Here is a 27,013-nt window from a genome sequence, read left to right as displayed (position 1 = left end):
GGTATTCATGGCAAAATCAATTATATATGTTAAACTTACAGCTGTATAACAAATGCAGGCCATGGCTTGCCTTTTTGTTCAGGAATAGAACTGCATTTTCAATAATGAAACTGCCTTTCTCTCTCAAATGGACCAAACCCAGTTAACAGTCTAGAGACTATTCTTTGCTCCCTTTCCCTGCTTTGATCGCTGTCATCTCCTTCAGACTGTTTTTGTCTGTGAACACACCTGGGAGAGTAAAGCTCAGATCTAAGTATAGCAAGTCCTCTCATTGAACCTCTTCCTGCAGGATGCTGGTCCTTCTATTTCAGTGTGTTACACAATACTATGCCAGCTCCTTCCCAGCATCAGTGCCTGAAGCATGTTACTAACCCCCTAAAAATCTCTCTAACTTGCAATTTTCTGCTATTGCTCGTTACTTAAATATATCTTTGTGTCTGCAAAATCCCCACAGGCCCTAAGATGAATTCAAAGCCCTAATAATTTTGACAAGCAATGGGACCCAGTTGCATGAAAAAAACCCAAAACCTTAAGCTCTTCAGCAACGCCCAACAGTAGCCCCGCCTCTTCCATTCGCAACGCTGCTTTCGAGCTGGGGAGTCTCTCTGTCACTCATTCAGTTAGAGAGATGCCATTGGTTTATGTCAACGCCCATCATGCGTTAAAGCCACTGCCTGGACATTTGATTGGTGAATGCGGTTAGTGGGCGTGTCCCCGTCCTCAAAGGATTTTTTTTTCCCCCGAGTGGCCAGACGGGCTGGGGGACACAGGATGGAAGAGCTAATAGGAGTATCTAACGGGACATGCGGACGGGCTGAATTCTTCTAATATTTCAAGAGCCGGTGAGGGTCTAATGATACTTTTTACAACGACTAATAACACCTTTTGTATAATTGGTGAAATGTGTGTGGCTATTTCTGTTGACTGTCGTCTCATTTGTCCAAACTAAGAACTCGACCACTGGACATTAGCTAGCTAACCAAGTGGTCAGTTGGAACGGACCCCCAGCTGAGGATAATAAACGGACTCTCCGTAGCCGAAACCTGCCTGAGAAATGTTAGATTTTTTCCGCTGCTGGGTAACTTTGACCAGATAATTGATGTTGGTTGTACACCGGCGCGTTAAATCAGTTTCTTAGACACCTAGACAGAAAACGGCTGCTTAAAATTAACATTAAAGCTGTCAGAAATTAACGGGAACCGATGCAGACGAACAGATGTGGGTCAATCCATCAGTAACGGGAAGCGACGGTGCGGAACAGTGATTGATCGCGGTTGCCATTAGTTTATGCTTGTGTGTATGCGTCTGTGTGTTGCGTGAATGTGCGTGTTCTTGCGTGTGTCAGCCTTTGGAGAAGGGAGAAAGGGAGCGTGTGTGTGTGTGTGTGTGTGTGTGTGTGTGTGTGTGTGTGTGTGTGTGTGTGTGTGTGTGTGTGTGTGTGTGTGTGTGCGTGCGGACATTGGGAATTTTAAGGCATGAAACATCAATAAAGTACAGATGTGATAACTTTGGCACTAATGTGATAACATTAAAGATTAAAATCCAAATTAAGATTAGGATATACTTTTATTAATCACTGCACACACACACATGATGCAGGGGGGGAAACTGCACACACACCATGCTTAGTGAAAGAGTATTGATTAAGATTAGAAATAGTGGCAGCTTCGTGATAGATATTAATATTAGAATGATAATGTACCTTATATTCATAGCACAGGTATCACCAATATCAAGGCTGCAAATATTCACTATGAATCACTGAATTGACCACATTTTAGATTAATTAATAATTGAGTGATGCAATCTGTGAATGGCAAAATGAACACAAATGAAAATGCAAATACCTAGAGTTAATATTGCTCACTTAATCTGATTAACATTTTAAAAATTTAAAAGACTATATTTGCAACCGTCAAACTGAAAACCACATATGCTGTTTTCATTACTTGATAGATCAATTGAATTAATTGATCAGCTACAAAAGGAATCAGATGTTTATCCTATTGTATTAGGATTATGACAATTTGGGGTTATGTTTGCATTAGAAAGTCAGTTATTTGAGTAAATGTAATCCTGCAGATTTACTCAACAGATTAAGTGGTATGGTTGAAGCCATTGCATCATTTCAGATATCTGTACACATACTGTACATCACAATATGACAAAAGTACACAATCACATTATATAATTGAATTGATGTTCAGAACAATGACCCAAACTCTTCTTATGTGTAAAATGAACTCTTAAGCTATACATTTTGTCAGCTTTGTTTGCTCTGAATCATTACATTTCTATAGTGATAGGATGATAAGATTATATAATCAGATTATGATTTTGGTAAAAGTCAATCGATGATATTCAGTTATTGCCCAGACCTAACAGATAATCTGTCTTTTTGGCTGCAAAAAAGAAGATTTACAGCACTGTCAAGCTCCACGGGCTACTCTTAGGATTCACTATTCAGAAGATAGGCTAGTTTTACTCTGCACACGCACAGCACATGAATCTTTCACCGCGGTTGCCCCTGAGTAATATTTCAACATTCTTGGACAGGCACGGTGTCACAGCAGAATCTTTTTACGTCATATTTAGGGCAGTGTGACCTGACGTAATCCAGACTGCATTATTCATAAGATCAGAACAAGCAAAACAGCCTGCAACACAAGCAGCTGTACTCGGCTCATAAATTGATAATGGCTCCCATTTCAGGTCTTAATGGAGTTCTTGCATCTGTAGCAAAGGTCTCTTCAATCTCTGTGTGATGGTGGAGAGATGTGGGCATCTGGCAGGAGTCAAAGAGGAAGTGCGTCTTTACTCTGAATGTCACCCCTCTGAGGATCAAAGACATTTTTGCTGCTGATGGGACTGTTTACGTGCTGCTAATGGGACATTTCAGAGGCTACCTGGTGTGTTTGTGCGTGTTTGTATGCCTGAATGCCTAAGTATGCATGGTGGGGTGTAATAAATTAAGCATCCAAACACATGACAAAAAGGAAGAGGGAGGGACCTGAAGCGTGAGAGTGAGCATCTGTGTTTGAAAGCATAAACTAGTGCTTTCCTCTGTGGTGTTGGGGGTGAGATGGGCTTATGGTCAGTCTTAACTCTCCCGTTCTTGCCCCCGTCTTTCTCCCCAAAGTGAGTGGAGGATGAAGGAGGAGGAGCGCTCGCTTGCTACGCTTTCATTGCAAGAGTACAGGGGGCCTTAAAGAAGGTCGAAGAGGAGGAGGAGGAGGGGGGGGAGGATGCATGGGAGAGCTAGTGCTGTTGCCGTGTGAACGGAGCTCTATTGTCCTGGGAACCTTTCAGTGGCTTCCCCGAGGTCTCTGTTCCTACCCTTCCCCCCACCCAATACCCACTTTCTCCCTCTCAGACACACACAAACACATAAACACACACACATACTTTGCCCACCTCTTTGTGTTACACACACCCTTTTCTCTCTTCTCTCACACACTGTCTCATTCACTGTCTTTTTTTCTGTCTTATCCCACTCGGTGTCTCTCTCTCTTGCACCCTTCTCTGCCTCTACTTTCCCCTCATTTCTCACAAGCAGACAAGGCCCGTCCCTCCTCCTGCTTGCCCCCAGTTGCTCATTATTTCGCCTCATTGATGTGATTGTCATGCCAGCCAGACAGTAAAAGCAAAAACATGCAATCTTCTCATTTGCATCACCTCCTTCCCGTCCTATCCTATCCCACAAAGAGCACAGCGTTACCAAAATGTTTATGCAGATTGCTAAATCCAAGGAGATCTTTTGCTCCAAACCAGACCTTGTTGACTGTATTCAGTGGGTTGTGTGGCAGCTAATGATGGTGTAATTTTACCCTTTGTTATCTCTTATTGGCATGAGGCTGTTGGGGTTTGCAGGGGGTTGCTAGCTGAGAAAACAGGGCCAGATGAGGACTCAGATGGATGGGAATCGTCCTCAGTCAACAGAAGCGTCTTTTTTTCTGTCTTGGACAGCTGAAATGAAACGATCTGTAATTACAGTAGTTCTCTGCTGAGGCACTGATATCGCAGCACAGCTACTTGCTTTGTTGGTGATTTATTGTATTGAAGATGTTATCTTAGTCTCTCATGAGATAATTCTTCATTCAAAAAAGAAAATAAATATTTTTTCAAGCCATTTAGGAGCCATTTAGGTCTATTTTTGAAGTGGTGATAGGTTGAAGTGGTGATAGGTTGAAAATGAAAATTTGCTATCAGATAAAATTCCTTGTGATCATAAATGAATATCTGCAAGGTCCAGAATTGTATTTCTAGTGCCTGTCAGCTATTATTAGCCTTCTGTCACACTGCCAGAGCTCCTGTGTCTCTCCAACCTGCTTTTCTCTGAAGTGATTTTTTGGGCATGGCTGAACCATATAAACTCTGGAACTGCAGTTAAGAGCAAATCATTTGATTGATAAATCTAAGAATTTGTTTGAGAAGGTTTTGAAAAGGGCATGTGCATATTTCCATCCGTTTCCATGTCCATCCTCCTGGTTGCGTCTTGAGCCATTGCTGTATTGTTCTGGCCAAGTGTTTGGACAGGAAGGAGAGATGTGACACAGGAAGCAGGAGTCAGGCTGAGACCACAAAAACAGGAAGCAGGAAGAAGCGGCGATAAGATGGCTGCTCTGGAGCACCCTGGGATTTCTCCTGCTTTGTGTAATTGTCTGTGGTCCTTTGAAGTACAGAGAGTTTGGTGTGTTTGGTCAAAGACAGTGAGGGTTTTATTTAGACAGTCCAGTTCAGAGTTGCCACAGGAGGTGCTAATGTGTCTTACACAGGAGAAACTGGTGAAGCTGAAGGTATGTTGGTGCGCTTCAGGTGTTTGTCTTGTTCTGCACCTGTGCATTCATTACATAATTCTTGTTTGACGTTGGTGTGCTCCATCGTTTTTCATGTTTGTGGTGTTTGTCTGACCATATCAATGAATCTCTGTTTGTGTCAGGATTCCAGCTGGGCCAGTGACAAGCCGGCCTGGGATTAGCTGGCACCCTGTATCTTCCCATCCCTAATGCTTTAATCTCTCTGCTGGTTGCCTCAAGTCTTTTGGCTTTAGGACACTGTTGGTCGTCACTGTCAGTTCTCTGGCCACCGGCTCACCCATGCTGTCATTTTTACATACGACATACTGTATATGCAGAGGATGGACTGAAACAAAGAAAACACAGTATGATAAAAGGTTGTCTCTAACTAAGACAACAACTCCAGAAACTACACTCACAGAAATGATTATATAAAGGTCCTGAAACAGGGAAGTAACACATAGTGTAGGGTCATTTGACTTTGACTTCACTATCATCACTTAACTTTATGACTTTAAGACCAGGAAAAGATGACATTAAAACTAGGGCTGACATGATAAGTCAATTAATAGATCTATTAAAATAGACTATGTGAATAAATAGTCTGTAGCTCCAGCTTCTTAACTGTCAATATTTACTGGTTTTCTTAGTCTTCTGTGATCCAATATTGACTAGTTTTGGACTGTTGCTAGGACTTAAGCTATTTCAAAAAGTAAAATTAGGCTCCTGGAAATCTTAACCATTTTCTGACATTTTATAGAACACATGATTCATCACTTTGCTGAGAAAATAATCAGCAGATTAATTGGCATGGTTTGTACAAGTCTTGAAAGTCTGGAAAATGATGTTTTCATGATTGGAAATATGCTTGAATTCACTCCTGGAAAAATGCTTGATTTTCAGCTTAATCTGTCATACATACAATCACTGAACCAAAAATCTTTTAATATTTGAAATGACCAATCCCCTCGTCGTTTCCTGCCAGGTTCATGCATCATTCATAGCTGGATTCGTCCTCTGTCGACATCTTACTCTACAATCTACTGCTACAATCAAAGTTAATATGAGCAGCTGGTAAAATAAATGAACAATAGACATTACTTGCTGTGGCTGTAAAGGAATCCTAAACAATTGTTTGCAATTGCATTCATACTAGCAATATAGATGTGACGATAAAGGCTTTGAGAGTGTGTAAATCTTTGGTTTAGGTACCTTGAAAGTGCTTGAATTTTACTCTGGAAAAGCTGTACAAACCCTGAAAGTCACACAGTATCTACCCTCTTATCATCCTAATCACTGTTATGTATTGGTGTGTGTTCCTCCCAGCTGTATGGCAGATGTGCACAGACGGTCTCTATAAGCCGGGTACAAGTGTCTTAAAACAGTGTGTGCTTGTCCCCCCTGTTTCCCTGCAGTCTGTGTCGGTGTGAGGCCTCGCCATGCCGCTGGTGAAGAGGAACATCGAGCCCCGTCACCTCTGCCGAGGGGAGCTCCCCGAGGGCATCGGCAGCGAGCTGGAGTGTGTGATGAACAACACGCTCTCTGCCATCATCCGTCAGCTCAGCAGCTTGAGTAAGACACACACTCACGTAGACAAACACATGTGCACAAACAGCTGCTAAAAGCCTGAGATTCAGAAGAGGACAAAAACACAAATCAAGGCTTTGGTGTAACGTCAGAAACAGAAACTACAGCATCCTCAGGCAATAACCTCATAAGCTTCAGTGTGACGTTCACTGTGTATAGCCTCTTTGTGGCAGGACAAGATCACATGCTTTCATCATTAATCCCGAAGCTGTGATTGATTTGGAGTTGTCATGGTTACATGGCCTGGGGTCACTGGGCTAGCAGCAGACTTAGAGCGGCTCGCACTGGAACATGGAGGGTTGAAATGTAATCCTTTTAGAAAGCTCTGCAAAAATGAACTTATGTGGACGCCTGTGTGTAGATAGACGGTGCGTGTGTGTGTGTGTGTGTGTGTTTGTTTCAGAGTGCTTTTGTATGCATGACTGAATGGATGCGTGTTAACTGTGTTCATGCGCAGAACTGTTCAATATTGATTGTTATGCTCACTCCGATGTCCTTCTTGATGTCTACGGAGTGTAATGTGTTGTCATCTGACAGTTACCCTTCATCCATTTCTCCTCAGCTGCACCCATTTTCCCTCTCCCACACTAACATTGTTGAGTGGTCCTTTTGCTGTTAACCCTCCACTTTTTGACCCAGTCACATCCATTCTCTGTCTGTCTCGTATTGTGTCGAGTTCCTGCGATGGGAGTGGGCCTTTCAGCAGCAGCTGTGGCGGCTATATATAAATGCCCACACAGGCCTGCAGTGGTGTGTCCACAGACTACATACACTGTGCATGTCTATGTGCACATGTGTGTTTATGTGGACTGCAAGAATCCTCAGGAGAGGTCAGAGTTGACTGAGCTCAGCAGGCCGGATCTGTGATTCTTCCTTCCTCTAAATATTTTCCCTGCAGCCCATCCTGTCAGCAGGAGGGATACAAATAGCCCTTAGCATGTGTTTGTGTGGGTTTGCCATACCACCTTTTTACACAGTGTTCTATAATTAAACAATGTTATTAGAGCAGTGCTGAAAGAACCCTGGCTGGTTTTTGACCTGTTGACATCCTGGGGAGGATTTTTTTTATCCTATCCTTTCTTTCAGTACTGCCCAGTTTAGCAATCTTTTAGTAAAAAGGCTTTTGCTTGAGCGAAGGACCCCACAGGCTCAAGTTTAGAACTCCATTATCCCTGAGCTACCAGTCGTGCCACATTTTTAACTTTTAATTTGGTGTGCTTCCTCCCTTGGCTTTTACTAAACCCCATTCCAGATCACTGCTTCTTTTCAGGGTTATTACCCAAAACACAGGGTTAACAACACAAATGTGAATTGTGAAAAAAATGTTAAAGAAAGTGGTATGATTCATTCTGAAGATGTTAACCAGACCTCGGTATTCGTACATGTACATGTAGGGTTTATGTAGTCAGTACAGATTCATTTATTAATGAGGAATGTTGCTATATGGAGCTCTGTGAGATGCCGTTTCCCGCACAGACTCAAGACTTCACGTTGTGTCACATTACCGTTGTATTGATTGGACTTCAGTCTCTGTGGGGATTTACTTGGCTCCAGATAATGATTACCAGTCTCCTCCTTTCTCTCAAATTTCCCGTCTCTGTCTCCTTGTGCCTTTCCTTTCCAGGTAAACATGCGGAGGACATTTTTGGCGAGCTGTTCAACGAGGCCAACACCTTCTATCTGCGTGCCAACTCTCTCCAGGACCGCATTGACCGGCTGGCTGTCAAGGTCACACAGCTGGACTCCACTGTAGAAGAAGGTGGGTCAGATGTTTGAGGCCTGACGGGAAAAGTACAGCAAGTCATCCCTCACTGTCCATTGTTTATTTGTTTCTTCCTTTCTTCCCTCATTCAGTAGAACAGTCATTTGACCAGCCATTTGTCCTCTCTTCCTCCTTCTCTGTTCTCAGTTTCCCTACAAGACATCAACATGAGGAAAGCCTTCAAGAGCTCCACCACTCAGGACCAGCAGGTGGTGTCCAAGAGCAGCGTGCCCAATCCTGTCCGAGAGATGTACAATCTGAGCGACAAGCCTCCGCCACTCAACATCCTCTCAACTTACAGGTCAGTGTTGCTGATGCAAACACTCACCAGGCACTCAGACCTCTCAGCATGCTCTCGAAGCATAATCACAACGATATTTTATTGAATTAAAGAGCGCAGATTCCAAAAAAGTGAAAACACCTGCGTCCAGATGAAATTCAAACATTTCTTGACTGTCATATAGTTTCAGCTTTAACATGCTGAACGTATTTATTTTCCTTGGCCTTTATCAGTGTGAAACAAACAAAGCATGTGTCTTTACACAATGCAGTTTTATAACGTGAAAGACAAAAACTTTCAGATCTATTAAATGGCTTAAACTTCAATTTTAAAACCATGTGTTCTGCTTTCTAACTTTGACAGTAGTACTTCAAGTCGTTCACTGTTCTTCATGTGATTTGCCTCTTTTCTGACCTACATTCACAGTGAAACAGCACATTTGGTACCATATCCTCCTGCTATTTGGTTGCTGCTTTCATCCAGTGCGCTTTCCAGTACTTTGAGTGCATTACATATTTAGCATGGCTGGCTCCGGTGGGAATCCAGCTCCTAACCCTGACTACATAGCACACTTTTCTCCTTCTTTCTCCAGCCTTTCTGCCGCTCTGCCTCTTCACTCTTTCATCCTGTCATTTCCAGTTATGCTGTTTCAGTGATAAAAATGCAGCACAAGTTCACCCTTGTTCTTCCATCATCCACTTTTGCAATATTGATAGCTTCACATGTCTTATACCTAACTTAGTCTCCCCACAGAGATACACTGAGCCCAGCATTACTACCTTTTTCTCTATGTTGTCATTCTGCCAACACAAAGACGATGAATGGACTCTACTTCATGCAGGTTTCTATGCAAAGACATTTTTACTCCTGTTCAACCTTGTTGGTGTCTGTTTCTGTAGGGATGACCACAAGGAAGCACTTAAGTTCTACACTGATCCCTCCTACTTCTTCGACCTGTGGAAGGAGAAGATGCTGCAGGACACAGAGGACAAGAGGAAAGAGAAGAGGAAGCAGAAGGTAGAAGTCTGTCCACGAGGACCTCACAGATCATGCTATGGTTTAAAATACCATTCAGGTTTATTTTGATCAAATTTGATATTTTACTCACCTGCGAGTCACACAGTGAAGGGCCTTAAACAGCCCTCAAAGTGGTCAGTGTAGATTGATTTGAACAAAATAAGATAAATGCTGTCTTCCTCTGTCTTAGGAGCAGAGGCGTTGTGTGGATGGGACGTTACAGAGGGAGGTGAAGAAGGTCAGGAAGGCGAGGAACCGTCGGCAGGAGTGGAACATGATGGCTCTGGATAAAGAGCTGAGGCCAGACCACCGACACACCATACACCGAGACAGAGGGGCTTCCTCTGAGGGCTCGATGTCGCCAGAGAACAGGTAGATCGCTTAAGTTTCCTCATTCTTCTAAGAAACATTATATGTGTGTATAACTTCAGCCCAATAAGAAAAAAGTTTAAGTTTGAAGTTTAAATGTCATTTCAAGAATGTCATTTCTTCCTTCTTCCTCTTTTCTGTATCAGGGGTCACGGTGCTGATCAGCACCACTACCCCAACTCCATGAACCATGCCGGCCATGCCCACACCTACTCCGGCCCACCGCCCAGCGTCCTGGCTGCTCAGATGGCTGCAGGGCACGGCCACCGTGGAGTAGGCGAACACGATAGTAGAGGCAGGACTATGGCCTATCAGGGTGGGACACTGGGCCGCTCTCACCACCACCAAGTCCCACTGCCTCCTCCACCCACTGAGTCTATGAACGGTGGCTCCATGTCCCTTCCACCGATGGACTACAGGTAAAAATACACATGTTTTTCACATGCTCTTAATGTTGTATTTCGAAGTGTCCTCACTGTCACTCACATCTTAATTCAGATTTACATTCTGTGTTTATTTGCTGAATTTTTTCAGCTTTTGCTGCACAAGTGTCCCAATTTACTGACAAGTTTAGGTGTTTTTTTATGTCCAGTTTTCTGATTTTTGCTAACAATGAGCAACAAAATATGAGATATATATTCATAAATTCATCTCAAACAGCACATATACTCTAGCAGCCAGCAGGGTACGATGTCCATTATTCTTGCTCGTAAATTAAATCATATATTCTATATGTCCACCAAAGCCTGTACTTGAATCCACTGACATGAACTTTGAGCGAATGCTGCCATCTAGTGGTTCAGTGTCTTTATGCTTCACTCTCAATTCCTGATGGCTGTCCTGATAGCAAACCTGAGTACAGACTGCTGTAATGTTTCTTAACCCTCTACGCATTCTGTTTTTCTTGTCTTGCAGTATGGATGGCTATGCCAACACTGGTCCCCCTCCCCCACCCCCAGCCCCTCTCATCCCTTCTGCCCAAACTGCCTTTGCCTCACCTCCTGGAGGTCCGATGTCTCCTGGTCCAATGGTCGGCGCTGGTGGCTATGCTCCGCCTCCACCACCTGTATCTGGAGCCCATGCAGCTCCTCCTCCCCCTGGTCCCCCACCTCCTCCCCTTCCAGCTGGTGCCTCCCACATCACAACCCACAAGATGTCCTCCTCGGCACCTGCTGAGGCCACAGTGGTCAACGATGCCCGCAGTGATTTGCTGGCTGCTATTCGTATGGGTAAGAGCTGCGTGTGTGTGTGCACCAATTGCCACGTGTCATTTTAATCTAAATGTGTAGCTTTTATCTTGGAACAATATACATTTATGTATCTTGAGTACCACAATTAAGTGGCTCAAGAAAACGTTTCAAGATAGATTTTTATATTTTGCCTGTGCGTCTTAGAGCGTGCCACCAAAGACCAAAATCTTTTTATATAATAAATGTTGTTATTTACACCATCAGGGACGTAGCATCATCGCTGCAATCCCCTAATTATCTTTAGTATCTGAAGCACAAAGTTGAAAAATTATGTAAGCCACCAATTTTAAAGGAATGGTGAAACTGTCACAAACTGTCAGTCATAATCTCCCACTGACATTTATTTACATCATTACTAAAATGAAGCTACTCTTGATACTCCACTCTAGTTGAAGAGCCACTGTGTCTGTTACAAACATCTCATATTATCCTGTAGGCATCCAGCTGAAGAAGGTGCAGGAGCAGCAGGAGCAGCAGGCTAAGAGGGAGCCAGTCGGAAACGATGTGGCCACCATCCTGTCGCGACGCATCGCAGTGGAATATTCCGACTCCGAGGACGACTCCGAGCTGGAGGAGAACGACTGGTCAGATTAACATACGTTAAAACAAAAAAAAAAAAGGTTAACCACTGAAGATACACACACAATACCACAAACAATCAGCCGATCTCACACTCACTTGAAAGAATGCCCACTGTACCACTCACGGGTTGTCACACACTGTTGCTGGAAACACGCACACACCACACCTACACACAATCACATGCTGTAGGTTGATATAAGCTGAATGGCCCAAAACTGGAAATCTGGGGGTGTATTCAAGATGCATAAACACTGTAAAGACACTAGTAATCTACTGTAATGCTGATCACTCTCTGAAACATTAACATTCAGTTTAAAATATATATTTCAAAGCATTGTGAATACACCCCAGTGGCTGTTTCTCTACCTGTTCTAACACTATAGACACCCTGTGAAGGTGCTTATTTCATGTATAGTCCAAGCTTGAGAGTGTTAGAAGAACTAGAAACTTTCCTCTTGAGCTAACCAACGTACTTGTCTTTTTTTAATGTTTTTACTGAAACACTTGCCGTAGATAGGTGAGTTTTTAACACGACATTTAAGCGAAGAAGTAACGGAGGAGCTCGGTGGAGGCTGCCGTCGATGATGACGCGTTCACGCCGCTGAGGGAGCGAACTGGGAGAGCGACTGAAATGCTGTGTTAAAGATGGATGAGAGGCGATATGTAAAAAGTCTTATTGATCATAAATATGAGAATTGATTGAGCCATCTGCGTCTGCAATCGATCACTGCTGTGTTGGGGGGGTGGGGGGCCGGGTGGGGTCATGTATATGCTAGTGTGAGCTCTGTAACCTTTGACCCAGAGAAAAATAAAATGATGAATGAAGGATCATGGCTGGGCTGCCACGTCTCTCTTTGCTTTTCCATTGTCGTCATAGAGACGACACATACCTGGCTCTAAGACTTCAGTTTCCATGGCAACAGTACAGCTAAGATGGGGGTTGCTAGGGAAACAGAAGAAAAAGGGGGGGCACCGAGCCAGGGAGAGGATGAACAAACGAGCCAAGGCAGGAGTTTTATGCACAGCACATGTTTGTTTTTAATAGAAAATTAACAAGATCTCTCAGTTGAGTGAACTAACCAAAGCAATAAAAAGTACGACTAACACCTTGGAAAAATAGACACCACGTTCACACAAATGGTTTTATACAATATCTCCGTTAAGTTAGTGCATGTTGATTATCGTTTATACGTTTCATTTTGCAGATACTTAGCTTGTTGTGCCATTTTCATCCAAAAAAATAAAGTGCATTTCACATTGAAAACTACGCATACGTCTACACAAGATGCTGTTACTGTGGCGTCCTCCCGTCTCCAGCCCCCACCCCAAGACACACACACACACACGCACTCACAGGTCCTTGAGTGTTTTGATATTTAGCTCTAGATTAGTAACCATCAGAAAGATGCCTTCTCCCGCTGACAGCCCATCATTGGCTACACATTTTCTCTAAATCCTCCTCCTGCTTTGCACATAACTTTGTGTAATATTACACTGTGAAACCATTCAATAGATTAACAGGTGTGTGTATACAGAGAAGTATTACATCCAACAGCACAGTCTTTTACTATTCTTGGATTCAAAGCCCTTGTTCACACCTGTTCAACCATGAAAATCTCAACAATGCTGTTGGAGAAAAACATTCACCAATCAGAGAAAGTCATGTACCAATTTTCTTTTCCCGCAGACATCCGCCATCTGTGTAGCCCAAGCCGCTCAGTCGTCCTTTACAAACTGGTGCATATTGAAGCGAGGAACCGAACAGAAGAAATTCTACATTTACAGCCGAGGTGGAGAAATGTCATTGAAAAAAATGGTGCAACCCAACTCATCCCCTAGTTTGACAGGCTTTGGTAGCACCATGCACGGTGGTATAAAGTCCCTCCTCTTCAGCATGCCATATTTACAGAAACAAATGAGTCAAGAGGAGGGGGTATCCGTTGAACAATTGGATTATTACTACATTCAGAAAAAGGCTTTTACAGCGCCGTTATATCACACAACATCAGAATCTGAAAGAATTCAGGCCAGACTAAAGTGGAAAAAAATAGAACTTTTCAATGAATATAACAAAATAGACTTTTCTCCAAAGGTAAAGGAATAAGAGTTTGTGATGGTTTTTGATGTGCCAGCCTGACCTGTTGGTGCTCATCGAATAACGACAGGATTCAGTCTGACACTGTGCACAAGTTCACATACACAGGCCACATCCCAATGCTTAGAAAATGCTATCTTCTGCTTTCCTTACTCATCTTTCCCGGCTTTACTTCAACGCTCCGCACCTGATCTGAGGCTGCAAACACGACGACTGGGAGCTCCTCAAAGGCCTCCATCAGGCTCACTGAGAGGGCGAGGCAGCAAGGAAGGGAAGGAGAAGCATTAGCTTTGTATTTGGAAGTGGCCTTTTTTAGCTCATAGAATCATTCAGAGGTCACTTAACGGACGCCTGCCTCGACCAGACTAGATTGATTTAAAGTAGAATATTAGTGATATAGAGGAGACAGAAAACACACAGCAGGACTAGGATCCCAGTTCATTCAGAGTCCCTTTCACTTTGGCTTGAAGTGCTGGAGCTTCCGCATCCTGGTCCTGTCTGTCTTCAAAAAGCTCTACAAACACAAAACGAGGCCACTTCTCTCAGAATTGACAGGAAGACTGGCAGCATTATCCTCAAAGGTCAGGGGGTCAACAAGAATTTATATTCCTCATGACCTGTTTTACCCCCCAACTCCTTCCCTGACAACACAAAGAGACAGATTATGGTCTGCTGAGCTGCTGGATCACAAGCACGCACACACTGACACACACATGCACACACCCAGAGGCCATGCAACTCATACCGTATGCACAAAAAAAACCCGGTCCCAAATCACACACTGACACTTGAGGTTGTGACACTCAGGACGGTTCATATGCTCACAAAAGGCAGAGGCAAACCCCCCCGAAAAGACATGAAAACTTCACAATTTCATCCTGGTGTGACAAATGATCAAAAGCCCAGTTTTGGGTTTAAAAAAAAAAAACATTGCAGGGGAATGAGGCAGTGGTGTCATCATGACAAATGAGTCGTTTGATCTCGTCCACTTTTTCCAGCCCAGGAGTGATTATCCTACCACCTGTTTGAAGATATCTCGCTGAAGCATCACTTGTAGCTCGCCAAGCCTGTTCACCACGACACGTCCCCCGAACCGAGTGGCCATGACTGTGCTTGACTCCGCAGGATGAAGTCATGCTGGGACGTGGATGTTATTGCTGTCTGAGTATTGCTTCACATCTAAAAAATAACTACCATTCATAGGCTAGTTATTGCTGACATGATTCTGAAGGAAGGAGGAGTTAGCGTGCGTGTTTTTGTTGGGCTTGCGAACTCATTTCGAGACCAAAAGATAATGGATAACTCACTCAGAGCAGCTGGTGGGTGTTGTGATTTGGGTTTCCATTGAGTCGGCTGAACTCAAATCATGATCAAAGCAGAGCTGTCAGAACGCCTCTGAACTCGAAACTATACAGTAAAAATATCTAAAAAACGCCACATTTTTCAGAAAGGGTGCAACTCTTGTGACCATCCACGGATGATTGTAGCTCATTCAGTGCAATACATGTGAGGTGCACTGTGGTACATTGTACATAAACAGAATTATTAAGGTCATGGTGATGTCAGGGGACCATGACACATCGGTGTGCGTTGGCCTGTGTGACCTACCACACTGAACTCAAGAGGGGAAAAGGAGATCTGTGCTTGTTGCATGCAAATTACACTGAAGTCTAGCATGCAGATCAGGTTGGTGTGAGGCTACTAGGAGCCAAAAAGACCAAATAAATAGAAATGCATTCAGATTTAGCAAATTCCCACACAAATATCACTTATATAATCATGCTATTTGGGCTTTTGTCTATAGGTTTGTAGTGATCTGATCATGTTAATTTAATCTCCTGCAGGATCTACTGAAGGAGAATACGTTTGATATTTGTGTCATCCTTTTAAAAATTACCATCAATCAAATTTGTGTGTTTTTAAATAGTTCATCATTACAAATTATATAACAATCTCCAGACATTCAAAACGTCATAAGAAATCTCCATTCTAAAGGTGTAAGAGGAGGGATAGACCTATAATGTGGTTACATAATCCGGGAGGCCTATATGCTATATTCGGTTTGGTGCCTCCGTTAATAACAAAGAATGGAGGAAGGGTTAATGCTGGGGTCTCTTGGGGCTTTGTCTTGAGCCTCCCAGACGCGAGTTGAACTAAAAACACATTCGCGCACAATCCGGAGAGAAAAGAAGACAAGAGAAAATCGGAGAGGCGAGGAGATCGAGAAACGGCTTGATTTCTTCCTCGGCGTCTGTGGAGGACGCAGGGCGCGGATCAGAGAGCGCCGGGTCTATTTTTAGCCCTCCGCGGCTGTTTAGCTTTCGACGCACGTTCGGAGTGCAGCAGCAGAGCGCCGGGATGCTGCTACAGACGGGCTTTATGTGGAAATGCCTGCGCACTCGGCCGCGGCTGCTCTCTCCTCTCCTCAGCGCACACACTGCTTTGTTAATCTGCCGTGCGCTTTTACGCGCGCACGCACTGGGGCGCAAACTAACAATGCCTCCCCATTAGAGGAAAAACAAGCACGTGTCGACCAAAGCTCCACTGCTGTTAACTATATGCACATTCTATATACAGCGGCTGCCCGCAACACGTGATGCACTCTGCGCTCTCTGCGGAACAGAGGAAGGGCGTGGCACGGGTTGCGCGGGAGGGGGCGGGATGCAGCCCGCGCAGTGGCCGCCTTTACTGGGGACGACAGTGAGAAACCTTGCCCTATGGTGAATGAAACAAAGAAAAAAACGCCATCCATCCAAGTGGGCTGTGGATTACTAACCACACTGCCTCTGCCAGTAGCATCTCCGGCCAGAACTGTAGCCACAACCCTTTGCCACTTCCCTTGACCTCCACCGCTGCTGCTCTCTTTGACACCAGACAGATCCAGTGAGGAGCAGAGCTGACCCAGGCCGCCTCTCTCTTCCCACCTGGGTCTGCTTGGTCAGACGTCGCTAGGGGTCCGTGCACGCTGGGCCACGCTGGCCGGCACACAGCCGCAGCACACCAGCCACAGCGCCTTCTGGATCTCCTGGTTCCTGAAGGCGTAGATGACCGGGTTGATGACCGAGTTGTAGGTGGCAGGCACCAGGGTGGCGTAGGTGTAGAGCGGAGGGTAGGTGTAGTCGGCGATGAGAGAGTAGACAGTGAATGGCATCCAGCAGGCAGCAAAGGTACCCAGGATGATGGCCAGTGTGGACACGCCCTTCCGTGTTGTGACGTAGTGGGGTGTGGCAGCCAGGAAGTGGTGCTGGAGGGCGATCTGGTGAGCGTGGCGCATCACGATCTTGCAGATCTGGACGTAGAGTTGCAGCATGAGGCCGAAGAGCAGCAGGAAGGAGATGGACAGCACGGCGATGTTGTTCTTCGTCAGCGGCCGCACCACGCTGCATGTGGCCTCCTCTGCCAGGCAGTTGATGCCTGTGACCGGCAGGAGGCCCAGACACAGGGAGAGACCCCACAGCAGCACCAGCATGGTGTAGGTGAAGGCCGCTGTCCGCTCTGAGTTGTAGGTGAGGGCATAGTAGAGCGACAGGTAGCGGTCAATGGTGATGGCCAGCAGGCTGAAAACGGAGGCGGAGAAGGAGGCCACCACCAGGCCCACAGTCAGTAACTGGGCCGAGTCGGAACGAAGCAAGTAGGCACAGGTGAAGTGAAGCACCAGGCCCAGGCCGGCCAGCAGGTCGGCCAGCGCCAGGCTGCCAATCAGCAGGAACATGGGAGCTCTGAGCGCCGGGTTCTGCCAGATCACCAGCACCACCAGGGCGTTCTCGCACGCTATCAGAGTCCCCGATGAGCACAGCACAATGTCCCAGGGGTTGACAAGCAGCGGCAGCTGGCTGGGTGGGAGGGAGTCTGGTGGGAACGTCCCCAGGCTGGTGCTGTTGTCCATCGGTCCCCCTCCTCCGCTGGCCCATGCTGTGGGGTCAGGGGTCAGCCAGCTGGGGGTGACCGCTGGCTCTTCACTCATTGTGGCCCCCGTCTGAAATCAACACAAGCAAACACACCGTTACTGATATCTGAGTTGAATATTCGATACACAGAGGCAGTTTGTAACAACACAACAAAAAACAAAAGCACTGCCCCAACAGGGACGAGGACCACACATAAATCTGAAACACTGTGTTTTCTTAGCTTTACAATTTCATGCACTGAAGACAAAAACAGTTTCCCATCTGCCCCCACCCCACCTCTGAGCATGCCACTGGATTCTTGCTGTTTTTAAGACACCTGTGTTACTCATTCCTCAACGTGAACGGGCAGTCAAGATTATATTCTGAGCCTGTGAACGCACACACAGCATGTAATGCCGGTCCTCTCTCCTTTTAAATAATAAAGCACCGTGCAGCAATTGAAGTGCACAGTACAGCTGTTAACAGGTCATTTATTTTCCACTGGGAATTAAACCCAGTGACTGTTAAGGCTATTAGAACAGCGGCCTGTACACCCCGCACGTGAGAGCTTTATTTATTAATGTATGGACACGAGAATAGAAAGAGGATAACAGACAAAGCAAAGCAGGCTTTGCAGCAAATTTCAGGCCACATGAAGAGAGGAGGATATCGATAACCCAACGCCGGCAAAGGCAATAATTCACGCCGCTGCCAGACACCAAGTGCCGTTCTCCACAGCAGCAGATACCGCACCCGTCATGGAAATATATCCCGTCACTAACCGCTATGCATGCACGGCACACTGGTGGCCATATGGTGCTGCTTTACCCTCTCTGCACCTTGCATCAGAGAAGCAGCGGCTGCTCCACGTCAGCACAAGGATGCTGGAGAGGGGGCGGGTAGGAAGAAGCTGCATTTCTCCACGCTTGTCAAGGATGCTCAATAATCCCATTCCGCCGCCACCACCCTGCCTACCTTGACTCTGTGAGGTGAGACTTCCCGTCTAGATGGAAGAACGACAGCCGTGTATGTCCATGTTATTGATAAGGATGGTGCGGCGCCGGCGGACAGAGACGCAGCCCGTGGAGGGGGATGCTGGTCCTCTCTGCCTGAAAGCGGGGATGATGGAAGAAGAGGAAGAAAAAGAGCGCGGAGCGGCTCTGCCGTTAACGGCGCATCGCCGTGGACTGCGGCTGTGCGGGAGCAGCGAGAGGAGCAGCGGCGGAAGAGAGGAAGAGGAGGAGGAGGGGAGTGCGAGGAGGGGAGGGGGGAGGTCGATGATGAAGGAGGAGTCCCAAGTGGGCTAGACCTCCGGAGACCGGTTTAACTCCGTTAAAGAGCTGAATGTCTGGCCCGTGCTGTCTCAAGGACAAAGACAGCTGTGCGCGTGTGTGTCCAGGTGTCTTTCCACACGCCGGTGATCGCTTATTTTAACAGGCAAATCTGCTTCTTTCCACAGGCACGACTATGTGTTGCAATATTTGTCCCTCGGCTAACAAAGCTTATTCGGCCTCACCTGCACAAAGTGCACCTAAACTGCTGAGTTGTTTGTTAGTTTCGGTGTTTTTGTGCTGCCTGACTCGAGTTTCAGATATGAGGATGCTGGATGCAGACTCGCTTTCCTCCTGCGACGCCCTGCTATTCTGGTCCTGTCTGTGCTATTAACAGCAACCCTGATGTGTGTCACCACCACCCCGCCCTCCTCCTTCCTCCCCTGTCCTCCATCTTCTCTACCTCATCTCTCCATCCTTGCAGCACCGTGTCCAAGACACCTCTGCTGACCAGGAAGTGACTTGTGGCTGTGTCGCTCTCAGCTGGCCAAGCGTTTTGTCGGCTGTGTGCGTTTTTCCAAAGCACCTGCCTTTCAGGTCTGAATGGATTAAAAATAGCTCCTGTTGCAGTGGGAGAGCGGGGCTACCAGGTACCACCGCCAGGGGGCGAGGTCGAGCTGTATGAGTCATCGGTGCGCACCTGTGGGACAGACAAAAAAGCACACCCTGCCTCAATCTTACTGGCTTTATTTCTTTTTCTTTAAAACAGAAAATAGTCGCTTCACAACAGGCCTTTTTAAGCAAACCCTCACATTAAACTTGCCAACACCTACAAAACGGTATCAAAAGTGCACCATAGTGTTAATACAGCTTCTCAAGGTCTAACATTTTCCAATGATAATATTATCTTCTTGTTATATTTATACAAATACCATCCTGTACACTGTAGAAATATACAACCTAGTGTGCCCCATAAGCGGGACACTCATCCAAAACCCATCATCCCTTACATCCATGATCAAAAACATGATCCACTCTCCGTAAATCCCAGTGCAGAATAACAGTGTGGGGGGGTGAAGACACCAGGCCAATATTACACCATATGAATTATTAAATACCCATTCAACCCCACACCCAAGGCAAAAACTAATACGCCACTCATATGACCAACTGACATCTGTACAACCCTCATTCAATGTCTTTTTAAAAACAATCTCGGCACAGTTTTCATTCATTATCGTCTCATTGTCCCGGCAGCAGCGTCCAGCCACAGTGAAGGGGATGAAGGGTGGGGGGGCAAGGAGGCCGGGAGGGACAGCTGGTACATGGGGCGGGGGGGACTTCCACGGCTGAGCTGCAGTGCTGAGTGCGTAAAAGCACAAGTATGAATTACAGCTGTGCTGGCAGGTACGACACCCACGCAGGCTGCTGTGGTGTGTTTATGGTCCGCTGCTCCCCACAAAGAGGGAACAGAGCATTTTTCCTGGTTTCTGCGGCTAAACGCTCGGTTCCACATTTAGTCTCTGGACTGGTAAAAGAGGATGTAGCCCGACTCAGAGTTCTTGGAGATTTCAGAAGTGAGACCGTAGAATTCCTCTATGGCCTGTGCATCGATTTTCTACAAAAACACAAAGACGCCACACAGCGGGGTTAAGAAAACATGAGTGAAATGTCACTGTGTGACTGAATCAAATGTATTAACTCACTTACCTCTACAATATCATCATCAAACAGCAACCAGAAGTCGTGGCTTTTCACAATGGCAATGTAGTGCCCCCTGTTTGGACCACTGAAAAGAAATGGCACACTGTATCAGCACTACAGAGTAAACCTCAGTCGGCAAGACTGTACCTACACCCATGGCCCACCCACACAGGTGTTTTCACTTATTTCACCGTATTGGACTAAAGCTGCACCCTTAGCATTTGTATTTGTTCATGAAGTTTGGTGACGTGAACCTGTGCAGAGCACTGATGTGTAAACACCTGTGTGGGTGTGCAGGGCCTTTTATGAAACAAACATCTGCGCAGCGGTGAGCCAAAAATGTTCCACGTTGAAAATAGAATGACTGATCAAACTAGACCAGTGCTCGATGGAGGCCAGTCTTGTACTGTAGGTGCTTGGCAATACTCACAACAATCAACTCAAAATGTTGCAGAATCAGTGTTTTCAGCTGTGGTTAATGTGCACTTAATTAAAAGTACTTGGAAATAGTATAAAAATGGAACATAACTCTGTGTTGTGTGTCATGCCAGTAATGGCCCAGTAAAATTAACTGGATTTTTTCTGTTCCAACATGGAGGCCTTCACTACGAGGTGCTCCCACACTTCAACAAGCAGCTGCAATTCTTCGTCCAACTCTTTCACTAAAATAATGTAAAAATGATCCACAAACACAGTTAAAAATGTCAAACTTGTGTTTTAACCTGACCCATATGAGCTTCACCCTCATTACTGCAACTTCTCCATCTGTGCTTTACATGAACGTCATCATCAGCTCTCTTTAGGACGTGGCCTTTTTTTTATTATTGGGGGCATTTTTTTTATGTTCTTGTGCAGAATACAGTGGACACAAAGAGGGTGAAGGAGAAAATGGGAGCGACATGTAACAAAGGTCCTCAGCTGGACGTGAAAATGGGGATGTTGCAATTACATCGTTACCACTTAGCAGCCTGGACACCCCTACTGTGAAGCCTTGACAGAAAAATAACACCAAGCAATAATAAAACCAGCACAGCCGGTCAAAAATCTTATTTCTTAAATATACTACTACTGACGTGGTTTGCCTTTAAAAATCAATAAATATATTTTACATCACTTTGTGCGAACGCTGCATTTTGAAAATTGTACTATCACAGATATCATGTGGTAACTGCGGCCATAAACGGGAGGCATTTGTTAATCTCACTCAGTTGAAGCAGTAATCAATACACTGCATGATTTAAGCGCTCTAATGACATTATGATAGCCGATACCCACATGATACAGAGCCATCATCATAATCATGACATTGGTTTCATAATACATCTCACTGCACTGAAAATAACCGTGGCAAGAATAGAAAACAGAAAAGGGAGCTAAGCTCGAAGGGAGAAGACCGAGACAGATAATTTACATCTGTAAGACTCTCGACTTGCTTGCTCAACTCCAGATGTTTGATCTTCTAATGTACTTTTCTATTATTTCTACTCAGAGCTGTGAAGGGCTGGAGTCTGCTTCAGCGTGCACTGTGTGGAAAGCAGGGAAACACCTTGTATAAACACAGACAGACGAACTCCCACTCACACTGGGCCAAAGCCGCTGCTGAGGAAAAAGTGCAGCACAGCTGAATAATGATGGAGGAGGGTCTGTGTTTTCTCCTGTTCCATGTGATTTACATTCTAATGTTGTTCTAATGTCTTTATTCTTGTGCCAGCAGGTTCAAATCCATTTTATTATTAGAACAATGATTAGTCTGCCTGTCTCTGGTTGCTGTGGAGACGGTCACAAGGTGTTGTGTTCTGGCTGTGTTTGCACCTACACACCTCCCACAATGCACCACCACCGCGACCAGGTCGTAGAGCCTCTCAGGATTGGTGGCGTCCCCGGAGGTGTTGAAGAGGCGGAGCTCCAGGGGGAAGACAACGCGATAGGACAGCTTGGTGTAGCGCTGCAGCTGCTCCATGTACTTAAAGCGCTTCAGGTGCAAAGCCAAGATCATTGGCAGTTTCTTTACACGCATCCTACGTCAAAGACATTAGAGTCAGACGTGATATCTAAACACCTGACCACATTAACACACACCTAGAAAGCACTCATTAGAGAATGAACCCATGCACTGACCTCTTGTGTGCCTCCTGCTTGCTTCTACATTCTTCACAGTAGTATTTGTACTCACTGCACAGAGTCTCTGTGTTACTGAAACCTCTGAGGAGTCATAAAGAGAGAATTAGTCAACGCACAATCTGACGTCCATGTTTACAAATGAATTATTTAATTTAACCTTTCATTCTCTTTATGCAGTTTGCTGAAGGACAGCACAGAGTGTATTTTTCATTACGCTCTCCTTAAACAGTCATGTACAAAAAAGGTCTCCTAATTTTTGGTTCAGACTGAAAAATCCAGCAGCCTCAAACAAACATCGTGTCCTGTGTCCCTGACGCATTCAAATCCGAAAGGACGCAGTGAACTCACTATTGACGGATTTCAACACAGTCACAGAAAGTTTAAGTGTGCGTCTGACTGATAGTTAGAAAATCCCAGCACACCACAGAGTGTCTCTCCTGCTGGGCTGCTGACAGTGTCGTCAGCCCGAGAGTCCAAGGCCAGCTCTAGCCACTTCAGTGCCCTTGGTGATATTAGTATTTGGTGGCCCCAAACTGTAAAGTTTACAGTCTGCCATGTTGCTGCTCCTGCATTGCTCTATGTACAACGATGCAGGCAAAAAACAAGAGCTGGAACTTGTTTACCAACGACTCCACCTCAGGTCTCACCTTCCCTAATCAGTTAACCACCAGTGCATGTCATGTCATGCAACCACCAGTGCTGTCATGTGGATTTATTTCGCAAGTTTAGTTTCACGTTACAATCTGTCAAAAAACACATATTTTTTTGGGGAACCACCAAATTACCAACAACCTCACTCAAATGACCACCTGACAAGTGCAGACCTGTCAACATCACTGAGCACTTTAAGCTTTCTTCTTTGAAACAATAAAAATAAACACTCCACATCTATGCTGCACATTGCAATTTCTAAAAATGTTACCACTTTGTAAGTTACATGCTTAAAATGTGTAAAAGCCCCAATCTTATTCAACAGAGACAAGATCTGTAATGCTGATCTACATTTGTCCATTTTTTAGATTTTTGAAAATTGTAGGCTAAGACATTTTGGAACAAAATTCTAAACTCGGGCTGGACTTTCATTGTAGACTCATCTGCAGCATCTCACTGATGTACTGATCAATCGTTTAGTCTTAAAACATTGAAAATAGTGAAAAATGTCCATCACAATTTCCTACAGACCAAGGTGATGTCTTAAAATTTCTTTTCAGTCTGACTAACAATCCAAACTCCAAAGAAATTCAGTTTACTGTAATCATCCTTACGGCATAAATTCATCATCAATCATCAAATGTTTTGCATCAACTACTAATTCTGCTTCCTCAATGCCTGGTGCAGCTCTGTTTCTACATGCGGATAACTCACCTGAGGCAGTGTGTGATGGAGGTATTCTGTTCTACATCCACAGAAAGGTCCAGAAAGTCCTCATCTTTGCTGCTTATCTGGAGAGAAAAGAAAAATAACATAAAAGCAACTAAACCCAAATACAAGGCAAACATGTCAGCCCAATCAGTTTGAAATATTATTGAAATGTCTTACTGCTATGGAATGACGGGTGTTGCCACAGGGTAATAAAAAAAACTACCATATGCCATTCTATTGTATTGACCCAACACATTGTTTGCACACACTGACTGATACAACCTAAGCTGTTCTCTACACTTGTGCCAAGAGGCCTCATCCGTGTAAGTTTACTAATCCCGGAAATCAGCAGCAGGACTGCTCGACTTGGATGAAAACTTGTTTAAACAAGACTCTGATCACACACTGTAGAAGACATTTGGTGGAAGCCACTTAAACTTCCCCTTGTATGAAAACAGCAGAGAGGCATCTTACCGTTTCACAGGTGAGGCAGCGTGTCTCATTGGTCAGAGTGCCTTGGAAGATCTCATGGACCCAGGTGGGAGCAGGCGTGGCGTTGCTATTGTTGTTCTGAGAGTCCAGCGTGCCGTTGGCAAGGCGGCCATTTGTCTTCTCCTGCTTCCTCTCCTCTTGCAGCAGATCTGCGATGGTGTTGAGCAGATAGTTCAGGAACTCGTGAGCATCCTGCTGCATGTAGTTGTCAAACAGCTCTGAGGAAAAAAGCACAGAGAGAGACTTTAAATTTCAAGTTTAGCTATGCTACAGTATCTGTCCAGCACATAAATCACGGTCTTCTTTTGTCTTCAAGATTTGACACTCTGCTACTGCGTCCTTCCGCCTTAACTTTATCTGTTTCTTCTCACCGTTCTCCTTGCGGAGCCGTGTGATGAACTTCTTGGGTGGTATGACGCCCACTTTCCTTTTCTGGTTGGCAATACTGTGGAACAGGTCAGCCAGACAGGTGAGCAGGTTCTCCTTCCGCCGAGGCTGACTGCGGTACGCCAAGATCTTCTCCCGAAATGGTCGGCAGAAGTACAGAGCCTGCAGCACCGAGTTGCAGTAGCAGGTGTTCCCGAACTAAAATCACATATGGCACACAGCAGAATCAGTATGAGTGTGACTCAGGCGGAGATTTACAGAATACAAAACACTGAATCTGCACAGTGTATCGTTCACTTACATTGACCAGGCCAAAGTAGTGCTCATTGACCGGAAACTGCTCAGATCCAATCTCTTTCTCCAGTGCAGAGGCATTGGCGCCCTGTAAATGCAAAAAAATATTTTCATGACGTATAGTAAGTAAATTTGACTGCAGCAGTCTGGCACTTTCAAGCTAGCTTGTTGCTGGGTTAAAGCAAAAAACAAACAAACAAACAAACAAACAAAAAAAACAATGGATGCTTAATAACCCCAAGACCCTACAGTTTCCTGCACCATCTCCACTGTAACTGTATATACCATTAGAATTAACAGCAGCATTTTTAAGTGACAGTAAAGCTTGGCCGTCCCTGACCAATGCTTACATCACTCAAAATGAGATGACAAAATTATATATACACCAGAATCGAAAATATCCAAGGAGGGAGGTTTTTGAAGTTAGCATAGGAGTCGGTGGCTGCTTCGGGGAACACATACGCCTCAAAGATGTCAGCGTGAGGATTAATACAGCACGATGCAATATGCAGAGTGCAACAAACTGTGCAGAGTGGACATGCACCTGGAACGGGTCCACAGCTGCGCAGCTAATGTTAAACCATGTCGTCATTGCTGCGTTAATAAGATCTGGTAGTTTGTCAGGCCAACACGCCAACTTTGCCTTTTTCACGGTTTCTCTACACGTAACGCAGATGGATCGTCTCTGTGTCTGAGGTCATCTATTATCCAGCTGTGTTCCAGTTGTTGTAAGCTTGAACACTGGCTTAGCTTCAGTTAACGTTACCTTCACGTTAGCTTGTTAGCCGAGACCCCCAGCTGCAGCAGGTGCACTGTCACTGTGCTCAAAGAAGCTGTGATAAATGTTAACCAATAAGTATGCAAGCTATTAACTGAAATAAGTCACCAATAAAGAGTGTCTATCTACAGCCGTTAGCAAAAAGATCAGAACGGAGAAGGCAGTGGGTGGCTGCTTGCTTTGCTATGGACGGGAAACTGCTTGGCTAGCACAGACATCAGAATTAACTGCTTTTATATGCAATTCCACGGTTTAAAATCCAAGTGCAGCGCAGCCACGGTTACCTTATCACACAATATCTCAGGTAATACCAGTATGAGACTGTCGTGCACTCACCATGGTACAAAAAGAGGCAAATTTGGAGACTGTCATTAGGATTTCCATTCGGCTAGCGCCATCTTCCACCACACAGCCGCGCGCTGACAAGACTAGGCTGGCTCCCCTCGTGAGAACAGGCAGGCGATTCTGCTGAGCTCGCGACGGAAAGTCCAATAGCTCGAGAAAACGAGAGCATGTAGTGCTAGTCGCTTCCGTCTTCGCTGAAAAACGGCCGATAAAGATGTCTCGTCTCGTTTTTGGCTGTCAGTGTCACACATGCGGACCCTCCCAGCCCTATGAAAATGGCTTATTTGTCGAAACGAAATTAATTAATGTCAAAATCTTAGATAAAGTAACTATCCATATCTCACAACATTAAAGGTTAGCTAGCTCAAAATAAGCGCATGCGTATTGTCAGAAAGCGTCCATATATGTAATATTTGCGGTGCAGTATAAAATTGTTTCAGTGATTAAAAGAAAAAAACACATGTCTCCTATTAAAAAAATAGAAGACTTATATTTCTCTGCCGCATTCATGTATTTCCCTTTCTTGTGGATTTAAGAGACTTAGATAAAACAGTAAACACATCGCATAAACGTTCTCGATCACAACAGATCTGGAACCAGTTCACGCAAAGGAGTTGGCGTCATGCTTGTGTTG

The 27,013-nt window shown here is 45.1% G+C and overlaps 3 protein-coding genes across 3 annotated transcripts; 1 reads left to right on the top strand and 2 right to left on the bottom strand.

Annotated features, from left to right (window-relative positions):
* Positions 1-749: 749 nt before the first annotated feature.
* wasf3b (WASP family member 3b) lies at positions 750-12,476 on the top strand. Its single transcript, XM_070985793.1, has 9 exons — positions 750-842; positions 6,212-6,368; positions 8,008-8,142; positions 8,293-8,446; positions 9,325-9,442; positions 9,633-9,814; positions 9,958-10,230; positions 10,727-11,040; positions 11,498-12,476. Exons 2-9 carry the CDS (start codon positions 6,236-6,238, stop codon positions 11,653-11,655), a joined length of 1,467 nt encoding a protein of 488 aa, XP_070841894.1. The 5' UTR covers positions 750-842; positions 6,212-6,235; the 3' UTR covers positions 11,656-12,476.
* A 184-nt stretch (positions 12,477-12,660) lies between these two features.
* Positions 12,661-18,835, bottom strand: gpr12 (G protein-coupled receptor 12). The gene is made up of 2 exons (XM_070985794.1): positions 18,601-18,835; positions 12,661-17,714 (listed from the first exon to the last, which is right to left on the bottom strand). The coding sequence occupies exon 2, from the start codon at positions 17,700-17,702 to the stop codon at positions 16,677-16,679; it is 1,026 nt and encodes a 341-aa protein (XP_070841895.1). The 5' UTR covers positions 17,703-17,714; positions 18,601-18,835; the 3' UTR covers positions 12,661-16,676.
* Positions 18,836-19,627: 792 nt separating this feature from the next.
* usp12a (ubiquitin specific peptidase 12a) lies at positions 19,628-26,921 on the bottom strand. The gene is made up of 9 exons (XM_070986446.1): positions 26,371-26,921; positions 25,264-25,344; positions 24,947-25,160; positions 24,558-24,793; positions 24,087-24,163; positions 22,719-22,802; positions 22,421-22,618; positions 20,607-20,685; positions 19,628-20,514 (listed from the first exon to the last, which is right to left on the bottom strand). The coding sequence occupies exons 1-9, from the start codon at positions 26,416-26,418 to the stop codon at positions 20,413-20,415; spliced, it is 1,119 nt and encodes a 372-aa protein (XP_070842547.1). The 5' UTR covers positions 26,419-26,921; the 3' UTR covers positions 19,628-20,412.
* Positions 26,922-27,013: the final 92 nt, after the last annotated feature.

This window comes from Chaetodon trifascialis, chromosome 18, assembly GCF_039877785.1.
Source record: "Chaetodon trifascialis isolate fChaTrf1 chromosome 18, fChaTrf1.hap1, whole genome shotgun sequence".
NCBI lineage: Eukaryota > Metazoa > Chordata > Actinopteri > Chaetodontiformes > Chaetodontidae > Chaetodon > Chaetodon trifascialis.
This window is presented reverse-complemented; position numbering and strand designations above follow the sequence as displayed.